The sequence below is a fragment of the Crotalus tigris genome, unplaced genomic scaffold, assembly GCF_016545835.1.
Source record: "Crotalus tigris isolate CLP2741 ecotype Arizona unplaced genomic scaffold, ASM1654583v1 scf7180000017764.6130737, whole genome shotgun sequence".
Lineage (NCBI taxonomy): Eukaryota > Metazoa > Chordata > Lepidosauria > Squamata > Viperidae > Crotalus > Crotalus tigris.
In genome coordinates, this window is record NW_024096618.1 from 5,982,243 (window position 1) to 6,007,790 (window position 25,548).

Sequence of the window (25,548 nt, forward strand, 5' to 3'; positions counted from 1 at the left end):
TTGCTATGTCAGTGGACCTCATTGCAATGGGTTATTAATGTAAGTGATGTTGTGTTACTATGTTTGCTATGTTCCAAATTATTAGCAAGATAAACCTCTGAATCTTAAAGTAAGAATTATTGCTTTGTGTTGCTGTCTTGTGTTTCTTTCATTGGGTTTTTTCCACAACACAATCTTATTCTCAGTTCTGCTTACGTGAAAGCACCATCTCCCAAAGGCAAAGCAAGATAGAGTTTAGGATCAGGGGTCCACACCCCCCTGCCAAGAATTGGTCCTTGCGAGCAAAGGTCCGTGCGAGCAAAGCCCCATTCACACACATGTAGAACCACGAAACCACGCTCCCATCCGGTCTGTGGAAAAACTGCTCTCCACAGAATCAATCTGTGGTGACCAAACGGTTGGGGTCCTCTGCCTTAGACTCTTTCTCCACTGTAGGTTCCACATCAAACTCTGAAACGATAAGCTCTACAGAAAAGAGGAACTTGCTATAGATAGCATCATGGTTTAAAGCAGGGGTGTCAAACTGCTAGCCCGTGGGCCAGACACGTCATCCAGAAGCCGCACTCACCCCATTGCCAGCAGTGGCAAAACCATCCTGATACGTTGTGCGACATCACGTGACGTTGCAAGTTTGACATGTCTGGTGTAAAGGCTCTAGATCTGCTCATTCAACTCAAAAAGTCCAAGATGCAAGTGGAATTCCTCCCTGTGTATATGTGTGGGTGGGTGTGCATCACATATAACACATGGGTAGAATTTTGTCACATCATGATGGCAATCACCTAGAATTTTGTCATCATCATCATGATTTTTTTTTTTAACCATACGCCGCAGATATCTCTGCCCACAGCTATGCAATCATGACTCTACAACAGCAGATAAGCACTTTCTGGAATACATAAATGAACTAATACATCACTCCTTCCCACCTTCCATCTGCTGCTGTCCACCTCAGTTAACATTAAAACAAATGAGCAAAACCACAATGGAAGTTCCTGATAAAAGTCCTCTTCCAAATTTTCCTAGTGAAAAGCTAGGCAACATCAGACTCACTCACTAAGCGTTAAAGTTGCACCTGCTTTTCAGAGTTCTGACCAACAAGCATTTTCTTTTCAATTCAAAATGTGTGAAGTTACTCAACTGAATAACTTTGATGTAAAATATTAAAAGTGAACACTCTCTTATATCAAACCTGACCACTGCTGATTTCATGAATACAAATGTATAGTTTCTTGGCAGTATCGTGGGTTGTGAGAATAAACTTCAGGAACAGGAGAAAGAGCTGCATCCAAGACAATCTCAGATTAAAAAAAAAAAAGAAGAGTCTTGGGCAGAAATGTAATTTGAAAAAGTGTCTCAAATATGACTCTCCTTGAGACATGAAGGAGACAAAGGGAGGGAGGGAGGGAGATCCTTGTAATAAAAGTAGTAGTATCTTGCAAGACTTTTGTTTCCTGGTCAGGTCCACCTTGAAGGGCTGGCAGGCAGAAATATGAAAGAGGATTTTTTTTCAGCTTCTCAAGCTGCTCTAAAATCCTGAGATTTCCTAGTGGTCTCCTATCCAAGTGCTAATTAAGCCCATTCCCACTAAGCTTTTTGGGGATAGGGCAAAGTTATCTGTATGATGCTCCCTGCTCATGCCATAATTATATTAATATCTCTTATTTAGTCTTTAGTCATTAATACTTACATAAACAACAGTTTGTGCATTCACCAAAATCAAGCAGTATATATTTTGTAACTGTACCAAATCAGAATGCATTTCCTTAAATAGAAGAGAGGCGGTCTAAAATTATTCCATATGCATTCCATGTGGGTAAACACACAAGTCCTCATTGGCTGCTATCCTCCCACTTTTGGTATTTGGTCCACCAGGACTAAAAATGGTAGTCTGGCTCTGTGAAAGAACAAATCAGATTTATCGTGCTTCCGTGCTCTCATGTGACAAACTCTTCATGCACAACTTAACAAATATGATACTTGCAGTGGCTGCTTGCTTTATCTCTGAATGGAGAAGAGTCTCCAGTGAGAAGCATCCATTCCATACTTGCAACAGAAAGAGATCAACTGTTGAAAATTTGATTCAGTTAGAGATGGAATCCAGTTCACTTGAATTGTGGGCAGAGGGACAATATGAAACAAGAGCACTCTGACCCAGTAAATTTGATTATCTTGATCCGATACAGAAAGCATCTTTGGAAGAAAATGCTCCACAAAGATTTGTCTATGCAGCAGAACACCATCATTTTTGAGAGACAAAGAAAGTTCTTACCAGCTCAAAATACATAGTGAATATTCAAAATATTGTATTGTGTACTGTATAGTGTATCATACTGTGTATTTTCCATCATTAGGACAAATATAACTTGACACGTAGATTGAACGCAATTTGAAAAGAAGCGTCTTCCATAATAATTGTTATAAATCCATTTTCTTGACCAAACGCAATAAAAGGTTCAGTGAAAGGAACGTCTGAATGGACAGAAAGGCAACTACACTGCATATGTTTAGGACAGAAACTTTTTTCACGATAGAAAAGCCCTTGGCATAAGAATGAATGAATGAATGAATGAATGAATCGTTTAGTTGCCAAAGGCCATCAGCAAAAAATAGGCTACAGAAATAGAACATCCATACAATAGTGCCATTCATAACAAAATAAACGTTAACATTAATGTCATAGATTATATACCACAAACAGGTAAAAAAGAGGGATGGCTTACTTGATTAGCTGATGCCACTAATTGTCTGCTGCTGCACACTACACAACGGTACATTTTGATGCCTTTTAGCTGGGAACAAGATACTGTCCCTAAGAAAATGCTGGGAAGAAATTGTTCTGGATAGTCTGGAAAGTTTACTTAAAAGACAATACAGTTATTGCACAGATCCTTATTAACCTGTGTATATCAGAACATGCCCAACTCTTTCACCGACCTCTGAGTTACAAGGGTAGCTGCCTTCCTCAAAGGAGCCTATTAAATTTGCCTTTCAACAAAGCAGATGGAAGGAGTCTCAACAGTGAGCCTGAATGCACTGATTAGGCAGCTGAGGGCTCACAGTTCAAGAAGCACCCAAGATTGCAGTCCATAAATAGCAAAAACTGTGAAAAGTATTCATCAGTAGGAACATCTTCTAGGTTCAATAAAATTTATCGAAGAAGCCAGCCCCACCGGACAGAAGCTAGTTTAACCTATAAAGCATCTGGGTACAATTTCTGTTCTAACTGCAGATGAACTAGATCAGGGGTAGGCAACCTCGGCTCTTTTATGACTCATGGACTTCAACTCCCAGAATTCCCGAGTCAGCATAGCTGACTCGGGAATTCTGGGAGTTGAAGTCCATGAGTCATAAAAGAGCCGAGGTTGCCTAGCCCTGAACTAGATGCATCAGAGAAGTCACAGAGCCACTTCTAACGATATTTAAAATGGGATACAACACAAAATGCCTTTTGGAAGTCTGGATGTGAATCTGCTTGGCAAGAGACAATGTGGTGCCGTATTGGATTGGGACCAGAAACACCTGAGTTTAAATCCACCCTCAGTGATGGAATCTCACTGGATTTTCTACAATATTGTTGTAGGAAACATTGGAGAAAGAAGAGCTAAGTGTACCACTTTGAATTCCTACTCAAGTAGAATACAGTGGAAATCAAATGAATTAATGATCTTCCTGGGCAATAACAAGGATCCACCATCTGATCTCTCATGCGTTGATAAAACAAGTGAATCTATCAACAAAGACTGACATATGAGAGACAATTCAAAGGTTTGTCTGAAAGTCCTCCTCCATGATGATGAAATATCCTGAAGGCGGAGTTGAAGATGAATTTTTTTATTTCTGCGTCTACAATTAGTGTGTGGAAAGCTTGATTCCAAGTTGAGGCCAAGAACAAAATGGATGTTATCATCCTGATCTTTTGCACCTAATTCATAGCATAATCAGTCTTAGTGCTCAATAATCTTCTCCTCTAATAGGAAGAAATTGTAGGAAGTCATCAATGGAGTGCAACCATCACCTTTGTTTGTTCACTATTTGACAAGCGTGTTTAATGTATGAAATATTCCTTAGCACAGCTATCAGACTATAACAAGGTGAAGATGTTATGAATGCAGATGAGATTCATAACAGAAGCTAAGTTTTCCATTTTATTTCTTTAAAGCAGCTAACAGAGTTGGAACAAGGAAGACAAGATGGTGATCCAAAATAGAGAGAAAAAAAAAGGTTTTGTAAAAAATCGAAGAATGCTCCAAAGAGATTTCCGAGTGACGTTCAAGAAGAGATTTTCCAACAAAAACAGTCTGCAGGTAACTACAATGCCTTCTGTGGATGTAATTAAGTAAACAATATGCTGTACACTCAAGATCCTGCACAAATAATTTATTGTGCTACACAGTTAAATTCAGTTTCTTTCAATCCACTTGTTCTCAGCACTGTTTGTTTTCCAATAATTGGACACTGAAAGTAACTGTCTCTGCTGTTGCCTTCCAGCATGCAGAAGTAGATTTTTAGCTACTGCAGCTTGAAGAATAGAGGCAAAGTCAAGCAAAAGGTTTGCCCTGTTCACACACATTCTGCTAGTTCTAGTTGCGTGGTAGTACAATGTGATACAGCTCTTATGGCAATACTTGTGTCTTGATTTCTTAACAGAGAGGAAGAATCCTACAGAAAGGATGTCTGAGTCCAGCTGTTGAACTGGAATTGGCTCCACTCAGCTCAGCCAATAGTGAATCACCTAGTAGTCATTCTTCATGCCCCTTATGACCAAATCTGTCCCTGCCTCCATCTTTTACCCCTGCAAACTAATTTTCTTAATGGAGCTCATTTCTCCTGCAAGCTCTTTCCCCCTTAGACCTCAATGGCACCCACGCCTTGCCACCTCCGCAAGATCTCATATTAATGCTTGGAATCTTTGGGGTTCGCGCCTTATAGCAGTGTTTCTCAACCTTGCTGGCTGGGGAATTCTGGGAGTTGAAGTCTACACATCTGAAAATTGCCAAGGTTGAAAAACACTTCATTAGCATATATACACAACAAAGTTGGTGTAGTATAACAGTTAAGATGTTGGGACAAGGCATGGGGAGATACAGGTTCTAGGCCCCTTTGGCAACTGGGCCAGCTGCTTTCTCTCACCTGATCTATCTCATAAGACTGCGGAGCAAGAAGATGGGGGAGCACTATCTATGTTACCTTCAATCTTGATACAAAAGCCAGAATATACACCTAAGTAAACGAACAAGGTCCCCCTCCCTTAATTATCTTTTCTTCTGTCCAAAGTTGGACTGAAATTTTTCTGGAAGCCAAGCCTGCTTTATTTCCTGTTTGATTATGAAACTTGTACTCTAAAGCAGTGGTTCTTAACCTGGGCGATATCACCCCCCAGGGCAGTGGTTCTCAACCTTTCTAATGCCGCGACCCCATAATATAGTTCCCCATGTTGTGGTGACCCCCAACCACTTATACATCAGCGGGTGCCAGGAGTGTGACTAAAGAAAAGGGGAAAAAATGGCAGACAGCCTTGTTTGGTGACCCCTATGAAATGGTCGTTCGACCCCAAATGGGGTCCCGACCCACAGGTTGAGAACCACTGCCCCAGGGGGTGATTTCGTTTTTCAGGGGGGCAATGGAACAAAAAGGGACGACGTGGGGGCAAAGGAACAAAAAGGGGGCAATATCGGGGCGATGGAGCAAGATGTTTTGGGGACACTTTTGAGACTTTTTCATACAGTGAATCGCTGCATATCTGTCGTACAAAAATATCAGATTGCTCGCTATTAGTGGATTGAATTGTGTTTTCAAATGTTCCTCCAGCTATTCAGTACAGAACGCCGTACATAGGTGAATACACATTGCTTATCTTCATGTGCGTTGCGCAGCAGCCTCTACTCTTTTTATATTTCTTTTTGCGTCTTAAATTTAACTTGTAATTCAATCATTAAATGTTACTGTTTTTCTTTTCGGGCATTTCACTTTCTTGCAATTGAATTTTGTTTTCAGTGGTCATTAGATTTAAGTGTCTTGAATAAATAAGATAATGAAATACATGTATCACAAAGTTTGGGAATAAAGTGACGGGTGGCACCAAAATTTTTCACACAGTTGAGATATGGGAAAAAAGACTGGAAATAAATTATTTGCATCGATATATCCTGATGACAATTTTAAAGAAAACAAAACAAGTGTTTGCATAAATTGAAGAATTATTTCCTATGTTGTGATTGAGAGGTTATGTTGGGGGAGGGGGCGAAGACAACTTCCTTATTGGCTCAAGGGGGCGATTCGTTCAAAAAGGTTAAGAACCACTGCTCTAAAGCGGCTTTTGTACATTGCAATTCTCTGTAATAATAATCAAAGATCAAAATACTGAGGGCTGAACTAAAGCCCAGTACTTTTTGAAATCTGGCACTACAAGAATACAAAAAACACTCGAAGATGGTCAATCATCCTTTGCTTTTTTTCCACTGAATTCAAAATCCCATTACTAATGATAAAATAATTCAATCTACATTAACATATCTTCTTAGCAAAATAGAATGAATGCTATGGTTAGGCTAATTTAAACACATTTGACATTGTTTTATTAATGTACAGTGTATCTGCAGATAAAATTTCACACCAGGTTTACAAAATCCTAAAGTAATTCTGTTGCATATGTAAACTGGTAGCTGCTGCCCCCTTGTGAAAATTCAGCATATTCTACCTACATCTTAAGTTTTCACCTGTTTTCAAAATAATTCATTTTACATATAACAAATAAATGCCACTGTGTGTACAACCTAAGCTTTAAAAAAATCAAATAGTTGCCCTGCCCAGAGGCCAAGAAAAATTAGCATAAAACAAAGAGCCGTTCTCCTACTGAACTGTTTTAATCCTCACACTCCACATTGTGCCAATGAATTTTAACTAATAATTTTAAAATATACAATTAAAAGATTAGAGGGTTTATTAAAAAAAGATCCCCAAAATATATACTACAAACATATGTTAAATGATGATAAAAGTATAAAAAGGAGGCTCAGGAAATTTAATCAAATGGCAGTCTGAAATACAGAATATTTTGAGAAAGGAAAGTGGATAAACTTATAAACATTTCATTTCCAGAATTGATTTGATCATAGTCCCCACTGGAAATCTTTTGAAGTTCCACTGTGTTAAAATTTGGAAGCGCTCATTAAAAAGGTGCGCAAGGAAAACGGTAAAAATCAGCCTCTCAGTTCACTTCTTTTATTAAATTGTATGTTCAGTGATGATGCAAAATTACAGTCTTGCTCCTTCATTCTTGTCCTTGAAAACATTCGTCTTCATAAAAAGAGCATAAAACTCACAAATGGATTGTGATTTCCAGTTACGATCTGAACAAACTGCTGCTCAATACGTTTGAATGAAATAGTCTTCTACAATATTATGGTTCACTTCACAGAAGACAGAGGAAGAGGATGTGGAAAGAGACAGTCAAAGTTCATAAGCCAGCTTGCTCACATAACTATGGTTTAGTATTCCATGCAGTAAACTCCTTTAGAGTTCTAACTTCTTTAGCATTCATTCCTCCTACTCACCCTAACCTTGCATTGCAATTTTTAGTAAAATTACTATTTCAAAAGCCATTCACTCTACACGTCTCCCCAGTGGTGGAATTCAAATATCTGAACAACCGGTTCTCTTATTTGATGCAGGGCTGGGCCTCCGAGTCCTAGAACGGACTTCCGGAAGTGGCATCCACGCACTTCTGGCGGGCCATTCTAGGCCTGGGAGGCCTCCGAGGCCTAGACTGAACTTCTGGGAGCCAGCTGATTCTCCGAATGCAGCAAAATTTAACTACCGGTTCTACCAAACCGGTGCGAACTAGCTTAATTCCACCACTGGGTCTCCCATATTTTCCGTGTTCATCTTTGACATATTTCTTCCTATCACTCTTCATTGCCCATCATCACACACTTATCTTAACTGTCTGGTTGAATAACACAGAATTTTGATTTTTAAAGTCTATTATAAAGATGAAGAAATGTCTTATTCTGCACAGCTACAAAAAGTGCATAATCATTTCTTTCTCTAGATTGGGCCATCTTCTATGTCACATTTTTCAGAAGATGTTTTATTTTTTCAAGGCCTTAAAAAGGTTTTTTGAATGTGTTTTAATAAACTAGTTCTCTGAGGCACTATGACAAGATAATGTTAATAACATTTCTTGATTTGTAAGAAAAAAGAAAAAAAATTCTTTCAATCTTCACAAAAAATGCTCTTGGCATCCCCAAAATATTCCTGAAATATGTAAAATTCTTTTACATCTGATTTGCCAAACTGCCACTTGATCAGCTTTCCCAGGCATATATTCTGGTATGCATGTAGGAAACATAAGGCATTATGGAAAATATTATTTATATTTATCCATTTATTAAGTTCTTTGAGAATCTATATGTCCTGGTGAAATTAAGAGCTCTTGACGTACGTTACTTTGCAAGAATATTTAAAAAATGAATAGTATGCACCTTTAATAATGATGAAGCTGTAGATTACATTTAACACATGTTGTAAATCAGGGGTGTTCAAACTTGGCCCTTTTCTGACTTGTGGACTTCAACTCCTAGAATTCCTCAGCCAGCATGCCTGGCTGAGGAATTCAGGGAGTTGAAGTCCACAAGTCAGAAAAGGGCCAAGTTTGAACACCCCTGTTGTAAATAGTTCCGGATAATCACTTGACAAATAATAGAGCAAGCACCTTCTGACTTTCTGTGTTACTATTGATAGAGGCTGATGTTTATAAAGACCCATAACTTAGTATGAGACAATTGCCAGATTTTTTTGAAAACAAATAAGGCAAAAGCATCTAAATCACCTATAATTCCTGTATGATGTAAATCAGCGGTCTTCAAACTTGGCCCTTTTATGACTTGTAGACTTCAACTCCCAGAATTCCTCAGCCAGGCATGCTGGCTGAGGAATTCTGGGAGTTGAAGTCCACAAGTGTTTGGTTGGCAACTGAGGTCAAAGAAGTTAAAAATATTTTTAAAAACTCAGCAATCTCTGTTTAGGAACAAACTGGGAAGAGTAGATCTCAAGCATTTTGCCCCATAATATTAGCCACTTGTTTGTGTGAATGTGTCACAAAGATTTACAGAACCCACTTGTTATTGAACACTTATCAATTGCTGTTCAAAAAATCACTAATAGCGTCTCTCCAGGAAGAAGTTGTTATAATACTTTTATTTCTACTGGTTGCCAAACCAGATATTTCAAGGTAAAAGCACATTCCTCTCTGGACAAAACTGATTTTAGCTTTCTGAGAAGCCCATTGCCACAAAGAAGATTCTGCATTCTCTCTATAACTAATGTATTACAGGTAATCCTCAACTTATAAGCATTTGTTTAGCAACTGTTCATAGTTACAATGGCACTGAAAAAAGTGACTTACAACTGGTCTTCGTGTTTATGACCGTTGCATCAACCCCACTGTCAGATGATCAAAATTTGAGTGTTTGGCAACAGCTGGGTCTTATCATCACCATTTGGTGCCTTCCCAGCAACTTCCAATAAGCCAAGTCAATGGGGGAAGATGGGTTTGCTTAATAACTGCATGATTCACTTAACAACCGTGGTAAAAATGTCATAAAATCAGGCACAACTCATTTAACAGCCACCCTGCTTAGAAACAGAAGTTCTGGTTGCAGTTGTAGTTGAGGACTCCTGTATTTATAAATGTGAAACATCTTCTCTCCCTCAAATTCTCTTTGTTCATGGAAAGCCACACCCGAATAATGGACAAAAACCTCTACTGTACGGATAGATCAACTTAAATGGAAATTCATTTACTTATACAACTTCATTCATATGGCAACTTTAGCACCCAGTAATTGTTTAGCAAAAGACATTGCCCATTTATTGCATATTGTTCTAAGGAAAAAAAGTCTCAACCTTGCTTGAAGCTTGTATTTGATCAGCCAAAGCTGGAGAAACACAAAGCCCAGAGAGGTGCTAGGCTTATCATGACCACATAAACCAGTGGTTCTCAACCTTTCTAATGCCGCGACCCCATAATATAGTTCCCCATGTTGTGGTGACCCCCAACCACTTATACATCACCGGGTGCCAGGGGCATGACCAAAGAAAAGGGGAAAAAAATGGCAGACAGCCTTGTTTGGTGACCCCCATGAAATGGTCGTTCGACCCCAAATGGGGTCCCGACCCACAGGTTGAGAACCACTGACATAAACCAACTGCAATTAACTCCTTTCCCAATTCCATGCTCCAATTGAAAGGACTTCTTTCTGTCCATCAAATGAAATAGCCTTTGTCCTGTAGCTCTTATAACATCAAAGAAGACTAATCTCAAAAATATTTATCCCCCAGACAGTGCTTCAACAGATATCTTGGCAAGTCCAGAGAGGAAAGTGTTATTATATTACATTATAACAACATTTACAAGGAAGGAAGGGTATTTCCATTTAAAAGAAAAAAAGGAAGGAAGGAAGGAAGGAAGGAAGGAAGGAAGGAAGGAAGGAAGGAAGGAAGGAAGGAAGGAAGGAAGGAAAAAATCTCCCTGGAAAGAGATTAATATTAAAGGGGGTCACAGCTTCTTTTTAAAAATGTAGTATTTATAGCTAGCAATCCAGGTAGCCCTTGATTACAGGTGCAGTTGGGATCGGATCATCCATTGCTAAGTGATGCAGTTGTTAAATGAATTGCTCCTTTTTGACATGGTCGTTAAGCAAATTCAATTTCCGCCACTGACTTTGCTTGCCAGAGGCTCTCTGGGAAGACTGCAACCGGCAATCGTTGTTTTTCTTTTTTCTAATTTTCCATTTCTGTTTGTTTGTCTTTTAACTTTGTATCTTTTTTTTGAAAACCAATAAAAGTTATTTTAAAACAGTAATAAATTCATGCTGGTGCCAAGCACCTGAATTTTGATCATGCCATAAGTGATTGCAATTATAAATCACTTTTTTCAGCACCCTTCATAACTTTAAAAGGTCATTAAACAAATGGCCATCAGTCAGGGACTACTTGTACCTTACCAGCTGCATGAGTAGCATGACATGTCGATGGCATACAGACACCTTGGTATAATTATCTTCACTTGCTGTAGACAAACAACATTTATTTTTCTACATAATCTCTCTGGAGTTCTCTCACAATTTGCAAAACTTATTATGTCACTCAGATTTTGAAAGCAACGTGGACTGTATATGCTATATTTCAAGATCTATTTATTGCGGGGCGCGTGGGGCAGCTCCACCACCCTCCACCCTCACCCTAGCTTTATTTTTACGTTTGTGCCTCGCCCCAAAACTAGGACTTATTTGGGGGGTAGAGTTTATATTAGGCGCATCTAGGGCTTATTTTTGGGATAGGTCTTATTTTTGGAAAAACACGGTATTAGATGGGAAAAAATTTCTACACTGCAGGGCATAAGGAAAGAGACAGGATGGTTTTGGACAGGGTGGTTCTCCAAGATAGATGGAGAAGAGAAAAAAGATACCAAAGAACGGGGGGGGGGGGGTGGATCCATTTTTAGAGGCAAACACAAAGAAAAATCTGACCTAAAGAAGAGGACTGAGATATATTTGAGGCTATGAACTCAGGAATTAGTTCTAGATCAGTGGTGGTGAACCTTTTAGAGACCAAGTGCCCAAAAACCGCCCCACCCCGCCAGCCCACCCCCAGCCTGCCCGCTCCCACCTTATCTGCCCGCAGGACCACCCACCACCTCCATGGCCCGCCACAGCTCACCCAGGGGACCCTGAAGCGCCACAGCAGCCATGCCCTCTGCCCGCATCCTGTAACATCATCTGCGCGCAATGGGGTGTGAGGGCGGAGTCTTCTCCCTACTGCCTGGCTGCCATGTCCTTGGCTGCGCTGCTCCGCGTGGGCCATGCCTGGAGGTGACTCTTTTCCGGGGGGGCTGCTGGGGAGGCGGGGCTGGGGCAACGGCACACGTGCCCATAGAGAGGGCTCTGAGTGCCCCTTCTGGCACGCGTGCCATAGGTTCGCCACCACTGCTCTAGATTATGTACAGCCTCTCAAGCAAACCTTTCCACAGGTAACTCTGTTTCTTTGTTGAAGATGCTTCAGTTCCCATAGATTGTCCCAAGAACCATCCTGAGACCAGGGAGGCATGTTGCAATGGTGGATGGTCAACTAAAGGTAGAAACATGATATCAAAATAAGGGTGCTTGTGGTCCATGCACTCAAATGCGGGATGTGATAGAGAGGCTACCAAGATCCTTTAAACTCACTGACAACCATCCTTCCCTTCCTTGCCACAGTTCTTAAGGGAATCACTGCAGTTGTTAAGTTATTAACCCGGTGGTTAAGTGAATCTGGCTTCCCCATTAACTTTGTTGTCAGAAGGTTGCAAAAGGGGATCACATGACCCCGGGACACGGCCACCGTCATAAATATGAGTCACTTGGAAAGCATCTGAATTTTTATCACATGACCACGGGGAGGCTGCAACGGTTGTAAATGGGAAAAGTGGTCACTTTTTTTTCAGTGCTGTTGTAACTCTGAACAATCACTAAATGAACTGTTGTTAAGTTGAGGACTATCTGTATATAAAAAATACAAGGAATAGCCCATCATCCAATGAGAGTACAAGGTGGTCTTCAAAAACTATAGGAATTGTTTCAAAATGGCTCCAATGCTTGGAAGAGGCTGAGCTTGTAAAAAAATGCTAATAGAAGATTTTGGGGGTATTTTAGAAGCAAAAGGAAAGCCAGATAGGATATAAGTCCATTGCAAGGAATGGTGAATCAATAAAGGATGAGTGTACAGTAGAAGTTCTGCCCCTTTTTTATATGACTCAGCACCAAGGCTGACATATAATCAATCACACAGTTATAGCTGACATCTTGACGTTTTGATAACCCCTCCCCCCCAGCATCCCTGTTTAGTTGAAATGTCAGCACTGGGACCCTTGCCCCAAATTAACTTTCCTACCTGAGGTAGCACTGCTGGTCTTTGTCCTGCCAACCTCTGCAAGGAACTGACCTGAGGAACTTTAATCGGCACTGAAGTAACGGTTCCCAAAGCCTGCCAGGAAAATTGAAAGAAAAAGAAAAGTATTTATTATTCAATTTGTCAACTTCATTGGTTGAGGGCTCTAAATTTTGCCTAACCCAGAGAGAAACTTAAAACCTGGGCCGTGATAAGTCAAGTTGTCACCTGTAAAAGCCCTGCTGAACACACAAATTCTTTCAGGGTCCAATCAGATAAGCAAATGATGAGCCGAGGTGGCGCAGCAGTTAGAGTGCAGTACTGCAGGCCACTTTAGCTGACTGTGCTCAGCAGGTCAGCGGTTCAAATCTCACCGGCTCAAGGTTGACTCAGCCTTCCATCCTTCCGGGGTAGGTAAAATGAGGACCCAGATTGTTGGGGGCAATGTAAATATATATATACATTGCTTACTGGTGTACACCGCTTAGAGAGTGCTAGCACTTAAAGCGGTATATAAGTCTCATAAATAAATAAATAAATAAATAAATAAATTTAGAAGCTAAAATCAGAGTGAAGAAATGTCTCCAAAAAAAATTCTCCTTCTTAATCGCTTTTCTTTCTTAGTCCCACTTTTTCTTCCCCTGACAAACCCAAGTCCCAGTTCATTTCAGCAGCTAAGTGAGTTCTGGAGAACAGAAAAAAAAAAAAAAAATACTCAAGCAAGACAAAAAGTGCGGACAAAAAAATAAAAAAGAGGGAAAGAACAACTCAGCCAAGCAGTTTCTTTGTATAGCTAAATTCATTTCTCTTGGTACCTGAGGACTCGCCAAGCTGGTTATATAATGTTTTCCAATGAAATTATCATCAGTTCTGTCACCTACATACTCGGAAAATGCCGCCAATTAATTTCTCTGAAGAAGTCTGCTGTCACCTCTCAGGATTATGGAGACAAATTATGGTATTCTTCACTTATGAAATTTTTAGTGCTAAACAATATGTACTTAATGTTTACCAACCTCTTAATATTAAAACTTGGCTGTTTAATATTTAACAAAGAAAGATATTAAAAAAAACATAGGGCAGATCCCCTCTGATTTTTATTTCTATTATTTTCTATATGCATAGCTAATTTGTGACTTCTATCTATGTGAATTTTGCTGATAAGCTGTCTAGCAGATTCTGCACAGAACAGAACTATCTTGGAATTGTAATGTGTTGATTTTTTTAAAAAATGTTTGTTTTATTTATCAGTCCGCTGAGAATGGGAGAGAAAAAGCAGATGAGTAACAATCAGGAGATAACATAATAATATGAAAAAAAATGGATATATATTGCTACTTATTTATTTATGGTAGCATCCAGCCAACATTTTTAAATACTATTGGTTTCAGCCGGAATGAGTTAAGCATATGCAGATGATATTAATGCAACTAATATGGGCAAAAACTGGCTATTTACAATACAGCCCTGAGCATGACTAAAATGAGAATAAAGACATAAAGAAGTGCTCATTTAATGTACAGAAATTTAATGTAATGTTGAGAAAAATCAGATTTTACACTTAGGCAAGAAAAGCCAAACGTACAAGTACAGATTAGGTGAAGCCTGACTCAAAAGCAGTAAGTAAGAGGGATCTTAGAGTCCTAGTGAACAATCACTTGTTTGTTTTTGTGTGTGTGTGTGTGTGTGTTTGTGTTTGTTTGTTTATAAAATATATTGGTTGCTGATCTTACCATAAGGCAGTGGTGGCGAATCTATGGCATGGGTGCCAGAGGCAGCACTCGGAGTCCTCCCTATGGGCACATGTGTCATTGCCCCAACCTCACCTCCCCCGTGACCCTCTCCTCTCCAGCAGCCCCCCTGAAGGAGAGTCACCCCTGAGAGTGGCCCACACAGAGCAGTGCAGCCAAGGACATGGCAGCCAGGCAGCGTAGACAAGACTCTGCCCTCACACCCCATCATGCAGTTGATGCTGCAGGGTGTGGGCAGAGGGTGTGGCCACCATAGCACTGCTGGGCTGTCTGGGCAATCTGCAATGGACCCTGGAGGCAGTGAGTGGTCCTGTGGGCAGGCGAGGTGGGGGATGGGGGAGCAGAGTGGGGTCGGGGCCAGTTTTTGGGCACTCGGTCTCTAAAAGATTCCCCATCACTGCCATAAGGTTTTTCTGGGTGGCTTACACTCAAAATATATGTATACATTAGAACATAAACAAATCAAAAGCAAGAATTAAAAACCAAGGAGGGCAGGGGCAGAATGGGAGAGGTGGGATCTGTTGTTACTTTGATCAACCACCTCTATTGTGCTGCTCCTCCATTGGGGCCAAAAAAGCCAATGCAATCCTTGGTTGCATAAACGAACATGTATCAAGAACAAGTATTAGTACCACCTTATAAAACCTTAGTAAGACCACATCTCGGTTTTTTTTTTTTTCAAGACAAAAACAAGGCAACTGGACTTTCTTGTTTCCTGTTTTTCTTTGAAGACTTTTTCTCATCCAAGAATTTTTTTCAGCTTCTTGGATGAGAAGGAAAATGTCTTCAAAGAAAAACAAGAAAGTCCAGTTGCCTCTTGAAAAAGCACCTCTATGAAAAACAACATAACTTGGATGATTGAGAACCTCCATAGACACATCTGGAATATTGCATCCAGTTTTAGCTAGCATGTAATAAAAAAGAAGAAAGAATGCAGAGAAGAGCAACAAAGATGATTAAGGGCCAGGAGAGTAAAACATATGAAGTTTTAGGAATTGGGAATGGCTAGTTCAGGGGTAGGCAACTTTGGTTCTTTTATGACTCGTGGACTTCAACTCCCAGAATTCCTGAGCCAGCATGGCTCAGCATGGAAACCTCTCCCTTTTCCCTCAGCATGGCTGGCTCAGGAATTCTGGGAGTTGAAGTCCACGAGTCATAAAAGAGCCAGGGTTGCCTACCCCTGGGCTAGTCTAATGAAAAGAAGGACATGATAGCTGTGTTCCAATATTTGAGGGGGCGAGAGAGAGTGACTGGCCCAAAGTCATCCAGTCACAGCCTTCATGGGTAAGATGGGATTTAAACTTTAAGATTCATGGGGCACAAGGTGAAGCTTTCTTCCACTACTGTCTGGTGGCATATATGGAGTCCTGAACAGCTGTAACAGCCATCCTATACTTTAAAATCTCAATGTACTCAGAGGTCTGAAATAGTGTAATTTTTGCGTTGACGAAGGCTAGTTCTATTTTTCATTCTCATTAGATTCAGATGAGGTTTTGACATGAGTGGCTGAGGAATTCTGAGAGTTAAAAGTCTACACATCTTAGAATTACCAAGTTTGAAAAACACTAATCTAGATGATAAGTAATAAACTGTAGATGAATCTGCAGAATGAAAATGTTACATATTGCTGTGTACAACTGATTCTGCACAGATAAAGAGATATTGTTGTTTAAGTTGAAAATGCTTTGGGAACTAGAGATGTATCTTGAAGGCCTGATTACTGCTTCCAGCGCTGTCTTGGTTGGGAACACAAAACTTAACTTCCACATTTTGTTACTGTCATCATTATACACAGGACTAATCTTGAATGTATTCAAATGCCTCAAGTAGTACAGATTTTGGATGCAGGAATTGTGTCTGCCTTATCCAGGTGAAGGCATTGTTTATCCAGTTCAAAATACTACTTTTCTATGCAATGGAGAATGAGAGCTTAACCAAAGCTCTGCTATTAAAATTTACCATCAGGCATGTTTTGTGCCTTATCAAACTAGATTCAACCCAACATCCTGCTAGATTCAAGATAACCCCTTCTAATTTTCCCATTCCATGCAACATTGTAATTGTTTTTGGAAAACTTCATAAAGAAATTTGGTTACAGTTAATTCTCCCAATAAAAACTCTCAATACATTTGGCTTAACATCTAAATCAGGGCTTTTCAACCAGTGGTACGGGTACCACCTGTGGTACATTGGCACCTGGCAGGTGGTATGCGACCATCTTAGAAAAGTGGTAATGGGGGAGGGGAATGAGCTGAACCGGTGGCAGCACAGCACAACCCTGAGCGAGAGATGGCTGGAGCTGCAGAGCTGTCAGGGCTCAGCGGAAACGCCAGGATCATGCCGCTTTCTAGCTGACTGGCGGTTCTTTGGGGCTGTCAGGGCTCAATAGAAGCGTCAGGATCAGCACCAGGCTCTAGCTGGAGCTCGGCGCTGATCCTGGTGCTTCTGCTAAGCCCTGAAGAAGCACCAATCAGCTGGAAAGCGGCACTGATCCTGGTGCTTCTGCTGAGTCCAGAAGAAGCGCCGATCAGCTGGAATGTTGCAGCATCTCCAGGGTCTTGTGATTTACATTCAGATGCTTGGCAACTGATTCATATTTATGACGGTCACAGTGTCCCAGGGTCATGTGAAGTGACCAAAACATGCTGCAACCACCCAGCAGACGGGGGGAATAAAAACCAAACAACCCCTACCCCACCACCGCTGCCAATCCTCAGCAGAAATGCTCACAGCAATGAAAACCTCGGACAGGAGGAAGAGCACCGCCGGGCGGACAGGCAGGTGTCTTGCTCGGCTGTGGCTTGCGGGGCACTTTTTTCAGTGCCATTGTAACTTCGAACAGTCATTAAGCGAATTGTTGTAAGTCGAAGACTACCTGTATTTTATCCCTTTTTTTCATTTTTTTTTTGGTCATCAAGTTTTTGACACCTTGCTAGGCGACTGGTGGTACTCGGATGTTGCCATATCCTAAAAATGGTACAATGGGTGAAAAGGTTGAAAAGCCCTGATCTAAATGAAGAGCAAATAGCAAGTTTCTAGCTTACATATTAGCAAGAATTTGAGGAGCTTTATGTCGTATCTTCTCAGCTGGAAGTTGACAAGGACAGAAGACAGAGCAATGAAGGACACAGGAGCTTAGACTATCAAAGCTATGGTAAAACTCAATTTCTTTGTGAATTCCCAGCTCACAGACAAAGCAGAATGGCCTGGTATGGGGAGGGGGGTGTTGTGTGTGTATTTTTATGAGAACAACTCATATATAAACTGGGAGTAAAGCTCATTCATTATACAGATAGTCCTTGACTTACAACAATAATTGAGCCTGGAATTAAGGTCATGCCGGTCATTAAGCAGATCATCACATGATCATGACCGATTTACAACATTTTTTGTGGTTGTTTTCTAATGTGGCAGTCATAAATGCCATGGTTGTTAAGCAATCGCTGTGGGTGTTAAGCGAAGCCATCATCTGTAATGAGTGGGTTTTTTGCTGGACACAGAAAGTAAATACCAGTTTCCCCCCAAAAATGTCATAAATCATATTCATGTGATCCCAGGATGCTGCAAACGGTCATAAATGCTGGGCAATTGCTGAGCACCCAAGATGCAAGCAACATGATCAGGGGGGGGGGCATGATCGTACCTTCAAATCCAGATCTGAAGTATCTTGGGGGGGGGGTAAACTACATAACTCTGAACTGTTGCCAAGCGACTGGACATTAGTTGAGGATTACCTGCACCTGACTTTCATCCCCCCTGACTTGAATGCTGTAGGTTATTTCCTCCTCCAACTGCATTGGTATTCTTTTCCTGATTTCCTGTTCTGACTTTGACTTCTATTTCTGGGAATAAGACATTTTTTCTGCTCTTTTCCCTTTTGTTATGCGAGTAAACCTGTGCTTGTTCTTATGAACCTTTAATTAACAATCTAAAAAGACATTTTTCCGGCAATGCCTGACCTTTAAGTGCTTTGCATAAATTTATTGATACCAGCAGAAACAATAATTTTAAAAGGTTATTTTATAACTGCAGAATAGTTTATAGCAGTGCTTCTGTCGAGAAAAATTAGTTTCTTATTACTACATTTATGATGCTAAGCTTTTTAATAAAAAGGGACTATAAAAGTCAAATCTGTTGTACGGCTGCAGACTCCATGTACTGCCCCTCCAATACCAGTGTTTGTTCTGTACTTCAGAGGAAAATGGTGTTACTCTTCCATTTGTATTCTCACAACAGCCTGAGATGAGAGTTTGTATAAAGGAATATTCAAGAAAAACCCAGAGTTGACACCAACAATATTTTATAAAAGACAATCAAAAGTGAAAAAGAATAGCTGTAATTCTCACCCATCCCAAACTGGCAATATCACTTATTCAACAGACTAATAACATAAAGATTATTCAATAAAGACAATTTTAACAGGCTGATGCTCTCCAGTAGCAAACGACAGTTAACTGAAGAAGGTCTGTCCATTTCAAAGAGGAATTAGTTGGGGAATACTGTAATTCCATGCACACACTATGAGTGTTTCAATGAAATAATACTTAACCGAGGTAAACAGAGAAAGTTATCAGTTAAATATATATTATTGTTACAACATGATATATGAAAAGCAGGTTCCCAGAGCAAGATGGAAACGTCTTAAGACTTCTGAATAGTTCAATCCAAATCTGAGAAATCAGCATCAAATACGAAGTTTACAATAGCACAAAATTACACATTCCATCTCTAAATAAAGGAGATTTGAGGCATTTCCATCCTATTCAAAGTTAAGCAAAAAATAGCTAAAGAACCTTAAGGCAACTGAACCAAGTTATGTAAGACAGGACTTGCCTGTTTCACTACTAAAACATTACTTGGGCCATTCATTCCTAATTCAGTAAAATTACACAAAACATATTTACAACACTTTCCTCTGAGTAGATTTATTAAACATTTTTTTTTTTGGTCTGTAGTATTTTTAAACAACTTTTTTTGCAGTAAAAGTTTGCAGCTACATTACAGCAGCCACCCACCTTTCCTAACATAAAAGCCAGAGCTGTCTTTCTGTGCGTATAAGACGCTAAAGCTATTTTAAAGATTTTTTTTTTTCTGTTTCACGCTCAATATTGGTAACTGAATGGATTTTTAATGTAGTAGAAAGAGGAGAACAGATTGCTATGGCAACTGCAAAGATGAAAATTCTTAACTTGAATGGACATTCAGAAAAGTAATTGCAGGGTGCTTGTGTGTGTGCGCATGAGAGAGAGAGTGCATTTATTTACAAAGGATGTTGCAAGGCAACCTTGAATTTGCTCTTAAAAACTTAAGGAACTTGAACTCAAAGCTTTCTTCTCAATAAACATTGTACCCGCTATTTATATACATGGTAGAAAAGCTGGGGAAAGAATAAAAGGAAAACCATCTTTTATATGGAAATCCAAATTTCCAACACATGTTTTTTTTTTGTCAAAACATTTGATGAATATTAAGTTTTACTCTCAAACAGCTTTGAGGTAGGCTTATTCAAAAGTGGATCTTATTTTATTTGCTTGTCTTAAAGAAGGAGTTACTATACCCTGTTTTGAAAACAAATCCAACAGACACGTTCTTAAAAACAAGTTAAGGGGTTTTAAAATAATTTGCCAGATCTGCCAGTGATGACCAAACTTATATTTAAAAAGAAACAAAAACAAATACAATGTGCTAATTAAATCTCTTCAGGCGTAATATGAATTTTCTAGGAAACTCAACAACCAGATATTGGTGTGTGCCAAGTTAAAATCCTGATCCAAAGCTTTTCATGAAAGACAACTGAAATCTTGCTTACAGTGCTGGAATCATTAATCAAAAGTAACCTTTATTTTCAAAAAAAATATAGAAATAGTAGCTATTCCTTAATTTTGGCAGAGTTCCCTGGAAACTGTAATTGCTTATTTATTTTTTGGCTCAATCTGAATATTTGTAAAGCAAAACTATTCACTACTTTTCTAGTGTTCCCCAACCCTTCTGTCCTTCCACAAGGCCCTAAAAACCATGCTCCTTCCTGGGTCAGGGGTGTCCATGACTTCAGTTGTGACTATTGTTATTGTTCCTCTGTTGTTTTCATGTTCCAAAGTTGTGTTTACATAAATTGCCTAGGGTAATGATCTTATGCATTGAGCAGTCAGCAAACAAATGAATAAATGAATAAATAAATAAATGAGATGCCCCTCACAGAAGACAAGAGTTTTCTATCATTCTCAACTGTTTTGTATACATTGCAAGTCACGCAGATCTCATCAAGCTTCACACAGACCTGTAAAATTTTCTCATTTCATCGGCAGAATTATGACTTCTATGAGCATCCTGACAGATGTGTAAGTAAACACTGTGGTTTTTTTATTTAGAAACCCTAGTACAAAAATAAGTATGGCACAGTGCCTAGAATAGCAGACTGAAAGCAAACCTGAACGTTTTAATGCAATACATTTAATTTATTCGATTTATGCACTGCCCAATTCTAAAATGGGGAGAAAGGAGAAAAAGGGAGGGAGGGAAGGAAGGTAGGGAACAGAAGATCTTTTTTTCCAATCTTTTGAGAGAGAAGCTGCTTCCATATGTGGGAAGTCAGTCCCCCAGAGAAGAAAATATTAAAAGGGCAGGAAAATATATTTCCTCAAAGGATCTTAAAGAGGCAGAAAAGCATGCCCAGTTTTCTTAATAGCCCCAAGTCTCCCTTCCCCAGGCAGAAACCAGCACTATAGAAATGCAGATATAAACCATCAGGAAGGTTAAAGCTAGAAGCTTAGGAAGACAAAGACCTAAAATCTACATACCCCACCCAAGACAGGACATAATAGGATTAACCCACAGATACTAAAAGAGCACACTCAGACTCAGGTCAAAGTTCATGCCACAGGAACAGGAAACAACTCCAAACAAAAGGCTCCAGAGGGTATAAAAACCCACTCCCTACATGTGCTCACTTTCTTTTCTGCCAGAGCCATCTTTCTGTCTGGTTCTCCTCTTCAATAAACTGCAACCTTCTTTCTAAAGCAGTCACCATGTTTATTCCCAGCTTGGACTGAACCATGATGAAGACTTTTCTTTCAACACATACTCCAAACTAATATAATGAACAAATCTCTTTCTAATCCAGCCTTTCTCAACCTTTTGAAGAACCTAGGGTTACACGAGAAGTCACCCGGATTTCTGTGAGAGATTGTGATTGAAAAATAAACTAATTAACCTTATTTTCTAATTTTCCATGCTGTGCAATGCTAACTATAGATGTAATTTTTACTCAAGGGTTTCCGAAACCTGAACATTATTTCAAGGGTTTGTCTAGGATAAAAAATTTGAGAAATGCTGCAAATAACCAATTATCTTTACCGGATAAGGAATCTATTTATTCTATCTTGCATGGGACTGAAGCAACAGGAATGTGCAAAGTATTTAGAATGAGAATGAATTCAAAATAGGTTGTTTCGATCTGCCCAAAGTGTTTTTGAGACTGCTGTGACCTCTTGGAAAGATTTCAAGGCCAAACAGCTCTGTTTCATTTCAGCTGTGATGCTACCAAATCAAATTCCTACCCTGGTGTTTTTTTTTTTTTAGCAACAGTAGAATTTGGAGGATTGTGGGCTCTCTCTTCCTCCACTGGAAGAACTAGACCCTGCCTACTTTTTAGCAACTCTATTAAGTGAAATGCTGGCTTGATGTAGCAGGGTGAGATTGACAAATGCTTACTTTTACTTGAATAAAAGGATTTATGATATAGAACCAATAGTGGTGTATGGCTACCTATTAAGCAGATTAAATCCTTAAACTTTGCCAACTAATGTAGTTTGCTCTTTCATATGGAATGAATCGTGTGATCTTTGACTTCAACAACCGTATTCCACTCCATTCCATTATTTTAAATCTCTCCCTCTGCTTGGAGAGTTTTTCTCTTGGCATGTTAAAATGTGGTTGTCTGGAACAAATTAAACAGTGCAAATGTATTGACATTGGCCAGATATTTTGAATTTCCTATACATATAAACAACTTTGTTTGCACAAACCAATCGATGCAATTGTGCTTAAAGAAAAGATAACTAAAATTTAAGACAGTGGTGGCAAACCTATGGCACACGTGCCAGAGGCGGTACTCCGAGCCCTCTCTGTGGGCACGCGCACCATGCCCCAGACCACTAACTTGCCGAGGTCCCATGTGGCTGGATGCATCCCAGCATGGCTGGTTTCCCTCCCCCCTGTCCCATCCCTCCTGGCCTTGCATGCTCTCCTTTTCCCACTGCATCGTCTTCTCAGCTGTCGGCAGGCCGTCCAGCTCAGAGGCGGCTTCTCTGAACTGCTGGTGGTGGGCTGCGGAGCCCCAGAGTGCACCAGTCGAGGGGCCGGCAGGCTGTGGCTGCTGATGGACACCGTCGGCCCCCATGCGGTCACTGGCCTCTGTGTGCAGGGGCCAATGGTGTCAGGAACCAGCCTCCCTGGCCCCTGCCTCACCTTGTCCTGCGACAATGGCACCCCCACCCTGCCTCGCCCTGCCTCACCTCACCCCGCAGGACGAGCCTCCTGCCCACTGCCCCACCTGCCAGAGACCCCCTGGATCTCCCCCAACCCTGCCCGGCCCCCACAGGCGTCCCTTCCCATGAGCAACATCGAGGTGACCATGCCCACCTTGGTCACAGCCACCCAGTCTGCCATGACCACCACAGCCACGCCCGCCCAGTGGGCCATGCCCACCTGGCACCCAGCGATAAATAAGTGGGTTTTGGGTTGCAGTTTGGGCACTCGGTCTCTAAAAGGTTCACCATCACTGACTTAAGAGCTGTTCAATCTGGAGCAATTCATTTCTGAAGCATTTTCTTTTTGACTAAACTCATATGTTTGTTTCGAGGATTGTCCACGCGTTTCCAGAAGTAAGCAGCTATATAGGAGCCATTTCTAGAATTCTTGGGTTATTTTCACAAGTATATATTTCTTTCAATTAGAAAAGAGTTTATTATGCACTGTTGAAATAACTTCTCATCCAGAATGCGCATCAGGAATTCCTAGTTAACGAGATAGAACCTGCCAGTTCTTGTAAATTGACACTCATTTTGGAATATTACAAGGAAAGTGTAACCCTCTCTTAATTTCTTACTTGTGATTTTTAAACTGATAGGAAATCCAAGAATTCACATCTGACACTGAAGAGATGAAGGCCTTGGGCCTTCCTTCCCCTACTATCATTTCTGAATCCAATATTTCAAAGAGTGAAACTGTGAAAAAGGATGATATAAGATATTAAAACATGGGAGATGGGTGAACATTTCCTCTGTGGTTTTTCACCCTATTCTCATTTCATTTGATAGGATTTTTTAAAAAAAGAATTCTCATCAAATTTGGGGGAAATTGTTGAAACACTATGAAATACTCAGGTGGGATATGTAGAATTCTTGAACTGATTTTTTAAAAGGTATCCTTAACTACCATCTTCTCTTCTGAACTGTGTGGCCTCTCTAGCTTCTCCATTTCAACTCACCCTTATAGAAGATTTCACCAATTATCAATTTAGCACTTTATTATTCCTCATAATAAATACTTTGTTCCTAGGAATCCAAAGGATCTGCGATTGCAGTGATCTGGCCAAGATTCTGAAGCATTTGTGAAAGTTCCCAATTCCAATTATTGAATTCCTAGCCAATACACACAACTTTTGATCTGCAAATGGTTTCAGATCACAAGCTGACTTGCTTCTTTCTTTCTATTTCAAAAGTATGCTGCATTCCAGGAGTAACCCACGTTAAAAAGTTGCAAATGGGTAACTACAATTTTATCAAGATTAAGGACTTAAATGATTTTTTTGTCCTGTACCACCTTGGCTCCAGACTTTGAGGGTGATAAATACAGTACTTAAGCTATTAATATTTTCAGTTTAAATGAGAAAGGACAGGATGAATTCCAGGGCATGGAACTATTTTCGCAAATATATCTGAGCCTTGTACTAAACAAAGCTGTTAGAAAAATTCATGCTCAGAGCTTACTGTTTTTGCACATAGGTGACGCTAACTTGAAACTATTCTTTAAGACTGAATAGCTTCAATCAAAATGAATGTGCAATAAAAATCTAAAAAATCTAAAAATGTATCCTTTTACTTTCTTCTTTATTGTTTATGTTTTTATGTACAGAAAAAAATGTATTTTGGAGGATGCTGCAGAAGAGATGTGTGATTCCTCTTCCAACTGAACTTTAATTGCAGAAATGCTGTTTTCTAACATTCAAAAACTTGTTTTCTGATAAGATTCTGTGGGAAGACAGCCTCCCCCCCCCCCGCAGAGAAGGAAATATTAAAGAGGCAGAAAAGCATGCCCAGTTTTTCTTAATAGCCCCAAGTCTCCCTCCCCCAAGCAGAAACCAGCTCTGTAGAAATGCAATGTAAATAATCCAGGAAGGTTGGAGGCTCCCAGCCAGAAGCTTAGGAAGACAAAGACACCTAAAATCTACATATCCCATCCAAAATCTACATATCCCATCCTATCAGGACATGATAGGATTCACCCACAGATGCCAAAGAGCACACTCAAAGTTCATGCCACAGGAATAACTCCAAACAAAAGGCTCCAGAGGGTATAAAAACCCACTCCCTACATGTGCTCTCTCTTTTCTTCCAAAGCCATCTTCGTGTCTGGCTCTCCTCTTCAATAAACTGCAACCTTCTTTCTAAAGCAGTCGCCATGTTGTTTATTCCTGGCTTGGATTGAACCATGATGAAAACTTTTCCTTCAACAATTCTTTTTTTAAAATACAATTTAGGATAATTTTTACTTTTCTGAGCAGTTGCAATAGTGTTCTCAAACACTGTAACAATTGGGGTTTTTTGTCCGAGCACAGAACTATGAAACACTTCAGACTTAAGTTCTC

The 25,548-nt window shown here is 40.1% G+C and overlaps 1 protein-coding gene across 2 annotated transcripts in view; it reads right to left on the minus strand.

Moving 5' to 3' along the window:
• The window catches only part of PHF21B (PHD finger protein 21B), a 173,328-nt gene that overhangs the window by 38,979 nt on the left and 108,801 nt on the right, over positions 1-25,548 (minus strand). For both annotated transcript variants that reach the window (XM_039341371.1, XM_039341372.1), the window contains exon 3: positions 12,934-13,026. In XM_039341371.1, the coding sequence (XP_039197305.1) occupies positions 12,934-13,026 (93 nt within the window). The remainder of the gene's footprint in view (positions 1-12,933; positions 13,027-25,548) is intronic.